Raw genomic sequence first — 5,000 nt, 5'->3', positions numbered from 1 at the left:
TGTGTGTGTGGACGTGCATTCCTGCATGTCTGCATGCATATGTATGTGTGTGTGTGTGTGTGTGTGTGTGTGTGTGTGTGTGTGTGTGTGTGTGTGTGTGTGTGTGTGTGTGTGTGTGTGTGTGTGTGTGTGTGTGCTTGCATGCTTGCGTGTGTGCGTGTGTGTGTGTGTGGGCATGTGCGTGTGTGTGTAGGATGTGGATCCTGATGACTTTGGGCCAGTGGTGGCGGAGGTGAGCAGCTGGGAGGTGAATGCTGAGCGGCTGGCCAACACCGTGGGCAAACTTTGCAAGATGGAGTCCCAGAATCACATGTCACCGAGGTGAACACACACATGCGCACCCGTGCCACCTGAAGCCACTCCCACAGGCACCCAAAAACAAAAACACCCCCACAACACACACACACACACACACACACACACACACACACACACACACACACACACACACACACACACACACACACACACACACACACACACACACACACACACACACACACACACACACACACACACACACACACACACACACATTGTTAGATGAAGGCCAGATCAGAACATGGCAGTAACATAGTAATGATGCAATAATTCCTCCTGAAAAGTCGTGTGCAGTGTACTGATTTGTTATAATTATTAGTAAATGTAATTATAGAAATAATACAATGATCCCTTCAGTAAGGTGGAGAGCTGTATGCAGTGTACTGTAAACCACAGTGAATGTAGTATGGTATTAATATATTAATAATTCCTCCTCCAACAGTAAGGTAGAGAGCTGTATGTGAATGAATGCTGCAGCGTAAATAGGATAGGATAGGATGAGCCTTTATTGTCTCTTCTAGAGAGAAATTTGGTATGGGCACAGAGAGTCTAAGCGTTTACACAAATAACACATATCAACACATTAGACAAACATAAAAAACACTTAACATGCAGGACTGGACCACAAAACATGTAAACATGTAGCCTACATCCAAACATGCACATTTACACACAATTATATCAAACTATAACTCTTTCAACNCCCCCCCCCCCCCCCCACACACACACACACAAACACACACAATCACTTACAGTAAATGTAATAATTCAATAGCTCCCCACCTCAATTAGGTGAGCCTGTAGAGCTGTATGCAGTGCACTATAAATGTAAAATGGAAATGAAATTATAATAAGCTAGCATCAAGCCACTACTGCTAATGCTGCCCATTTACTTCCAGTGATTATGCTAAGCTATGCAAATAATTCTGATCCAATAAATCCGAGTACTGAAAACACAGAGAAGAAAATGATATGCACATTCATGAATAGTGTTTGGAAATACTGCAAATATGTGAAAATCAAAAATGGGTGGACTGTGTGTGGAAAGTGTTACCGTGTAATATGTAAAATGTAATATGGCATATAATGATTCCTCCCTAAGCAGTAAGATGGAGAGCCGTATGCAGCGCCGGGCCCGCAGTACCTCCATGAAGGACCGGCAGAACTCGCGCACCCAGAGCGAGAGGAGCATGGAGAGTGAGTGCTCACCCGAGGCCCGGCTAGTCACACAGGTGAGGTTCACACACGTACACACACACACACACACACACACACACACACACACACACACACACACACACACACACACACACACACACACACACACACACACACACACACACACACACACACACACACACACACACATGCATGCATGCACGCACACACATGAGTGTGCGCGCACACACTCCCATTCACATAACTCTCTCACATAAACTACACGACCAAGAGTATCACAGCCAGCTTTAAGTTACTGAGAGGTACAGACTCTTCTTTGGGTGGTATGAATTGAACTGTACAGCACTCTACTGTATCTGGGATTATAAAAAAAAAGAATGTTTTGACCCAAACTGAAAATGTGCCTTTAAAATATTTGTCTTCACTGTAGGTGAAAGTGTTGATATTTATGACCGCAAGAGTCTCGCTATTTTTCAAGTATTCAGCTTGAGTTAAAAATCGAATTCAGTTGCTTGCCAGGCAGGTCTGTCTACCTTTGGTATCTTTGTAGCATACAGACTGCAGTGTTCTAACACACACGCACGCACATGCACACGCACACGCACACGCACACGCACACGCACACACACACACACACACACACACACACACACACACACACACACACACACACACACACACACACACAGGGGTACAATGCACTCAGGGGCACAGCATTTACAGTATGAGCCAGGTTCTATAGAGTTATATAAATCACCTCTGTCAGTCTGAAATGGAACAGTGATTTCGGTTAATGACTCAGCCTTTTAGATCTCCTGGCATAGGGGCAGAAAATAAACATGGGGGCCAAGTACAAACCCCAACTCCGATGAAGTTGGGACGTTTGGTAAACAGTGAATAAAATCAAAATGCTATCATTTTCAAAACATTCAATCTATTCATTAGATGGAGAATAGTGAAAAGACAACATATTAAGTGTTAAAACTGAGAAAAAATATTGTTTTGGGGGACATATGTACTCATTTCTAATTTGATAAATCCAACACGTCTCAAAAGAGTTGGGACGGGGACAATAAATGGCAGCAAATGTCGAGGAAGACTAAAAACAAAACAAAATACAACACTTAACAGTTAAATACATTAACCGATGAGATGATTTTATATAAAAAACAGTGTTAATTCCTATCTTGGACATGATTTCACCAGCTTAATTGGTGGGTGTATTCCTTGTCATGTTTTGCAATGTTTTCCTTTCTGTAGTGCTTACAGTGTGACAGGTCTTGACCAAAAACCCACCATTTTATCACCTGCTGGTCCTTATGATGGAGCCAAACTGTTAAAACATAGTAGAGAATGCAATTTGACCTTACTATGTGGCAGTAATCGAAGATCTCCCTTCAAAATATAATGCATGAGTGGCTTTTCATGCTGTTTAAAAACCCATTTATACCATTCAGCACTGTATTTAACTCTACAGATGAGTGAGAACATCTTAACCAATGCACTACTGCACCCGCATGCCATCATGGAGGCTGACTTTTGAAGCTATCACTAACACAAGTTGGATGGTCCATTTTTACTGTAGCACAGGATGTGCAATGCTCTATTATTGTCAAAAAGAATGGACTTCTACAACTTCTGCTGACTTCTGTAAGCAAAGGACAGTTTTCCATGTCTTCTGGGTCTATTTCAAGTGAGCTCAGGTGCTTAGGAGAATGTTACACCCCTGTGTCATTTTCATGCATTAAGCATTCTTAATATGGTAAATTTTCAATAACTCTAGCACTCCAGGAATTAGAGTGAGACTACAGCCAATATATATTTCATGATGTCATGAACCTGTACAATGATTTTATTAACAAAAATATGTCTTATATACACTCAATCGTGGTAAATCAAAGGGAATTCAAAAATGTATGTAATAACTACGGTAATTATTCCCTTTGCATCTTTAATTCTGAGTGACTCAGCCTCTCTGTGATGATCTTATACCTGGACACCTATATTGTCCGTCAGTACAATTCATTTTGAAATGTTCTTCTTTGTTGTTTTATCTTATTTGGATGTTTACTAAATTTCACTGATCCCCGTCCCAACTCTTTTGAGACGTGTTGGATTTATCAAATTAGAAATGAGTACATATGTCCCCCAAAACAATATTTTTTCTCGGTTTTAACACTTAATATGTTGTCTTTTCACTATTCTCCATCTAATGAATAGATTGAATGTTTTGAAAATGATAGCATTTTGATTTTATTCACTGTTTACCAAACGTCCCAACTTCATCGGAGTTGGGGTTTGTAGATGCTGGTTGTGTCAGTTTGGTGCCTTCGGGTTTTGTTTGTTGTTATGTGCTTGGCCCGCTGAAAGCGCAAATTATGTCAGTTTTGTTTGAGCCAGGCTTTGTTGTTTGAACTTTCCTCCCCTCTAGGTGTTTGTGTGACTGTTGTTTTTATTCCGTTTCGCTGATTGTTATGGTGACCCAGATCAAGGCAGTTCCGTCCAACTCGGTTGCATGACGTCAGTCTGTGTTCAGCAGCTTTTGTTGTTGATGAAACCTAATAGGCATCACTCTACCAATTGTTTTGAAAAACTGGAACACATAGAAGCGTGTCCAGGTGTTGAGTGAATCCGTACTGTTTTGACTTCTAACATGTAAACATGGATTAAGAAGATGCCGGCTAACCAGAGGGAGGGTAGGCCCATCTAATCAAAACTCCGAGTTGCCCCACAGAGTGATATCTCAATAAATGAGTTAGTACCAAGTTGGTTGCCATTGATGGCAGCAATGACTTCAAACTCCATCATTTCATTTCACTTGAAACAGTTATGCCTCGTTCAGACCAAGAGCGAACTACGCTGCCTGGTAGCGGAGGTAACAGAAGAAGTTTCGCCTTCAATTTGCTGTATTCGCTCTGTACGCATTCGTGTTCGTGTTTGGTTTAGCTAATCACATAACGGCTCTGGCTTGACAGCATGGGACATTCGTTGATTTGAACATTCCAATTGGTTTTTGCCGAACAGCGTCAGAGCTCATTACCATAAGATTAGCTGACTTTTTATCGTTAAAATTCGCTCTGGTCGCTCAGGAAGCTTTGCCCATGGCGAATCCGCTCTGGTAGCGCTGGTTGCGCATCCTCCATAGAGAAATAATGACTTCCGTCGCTCCGTTCGCATTGGTCGCTCCTGGTCTGAACAAGGCATTACAGCAGCTCAGAGTAACTGCTATGCTCTCAAATAGAGGTACACAACAGTGGTGGACAAAGTAAAAGTAAAAGAGACACAGTTTCTGTCCAACACAGGTAATTTATCTGAGTAAAAAGTAGACCAATGGACTTGTCTTACGATAAGCTGAGTCTACTAGAAATTGGATTGCGTTTGTGGTGGGTCCTTGTTAGGTTTTTATTGTTTTTCAGTAATAACACAGTCGATCTCCATAGGTAGGTACAATGGAGTAAACGGTGTAACAGCTATGTAATATCACATACTACTGTTGTAAT

At 41.6% G+C, this 5,000-nt stretch overlaps 1 protein-coding gene across 3 annotated transcripts in view; it reads left to right on the top strand.

The window, feature by feature from the left end:
* Positions 1-5,000, top strand: part of zmp:0000000755 (phosphofurin acidic cluster sorting protein 2) — a 130,213-nt gene that overhangs the window by 105,006 nt on the left and 20,207 nt on the right. For 2 of the 3 annotated variants that reach the window (XM_063191726.1, XM_063191724.1), the window contains exons 12-13: positions 194-321; positions 1,424-1,553. In XM_063191726.1, coding sequence (XP_063047796.1) covers positions 194-321; positions 1,424-1,553 — 258 coding nt within the window. The remainder of the gene's footprint in view (positions 1-193; positions 322-1,423; positions 1,554-5,000) is intronic. The other variant, XM_063191725.1, reaches the window with a different exon arrangement.

The sequence above is a fragment of the Engraulis encrasicolus genome, chromosome 24, assembly GCF_034702125.1.
Source record: "Engraulis encrasicolus isolate BLACKSEA-1 chromosome 24, IST_EnEncr_1.0, whole genome shotgun sequence".
NCBI lineage: Eukaryota > Metazoa > Chordata > Actinopteri > Clupeiformes > Engraulidae > Engraulis > Engraulis encrasicolus.
This window is presented reverse-complemented; position numbering and strand designations above follow the sequence as displayed.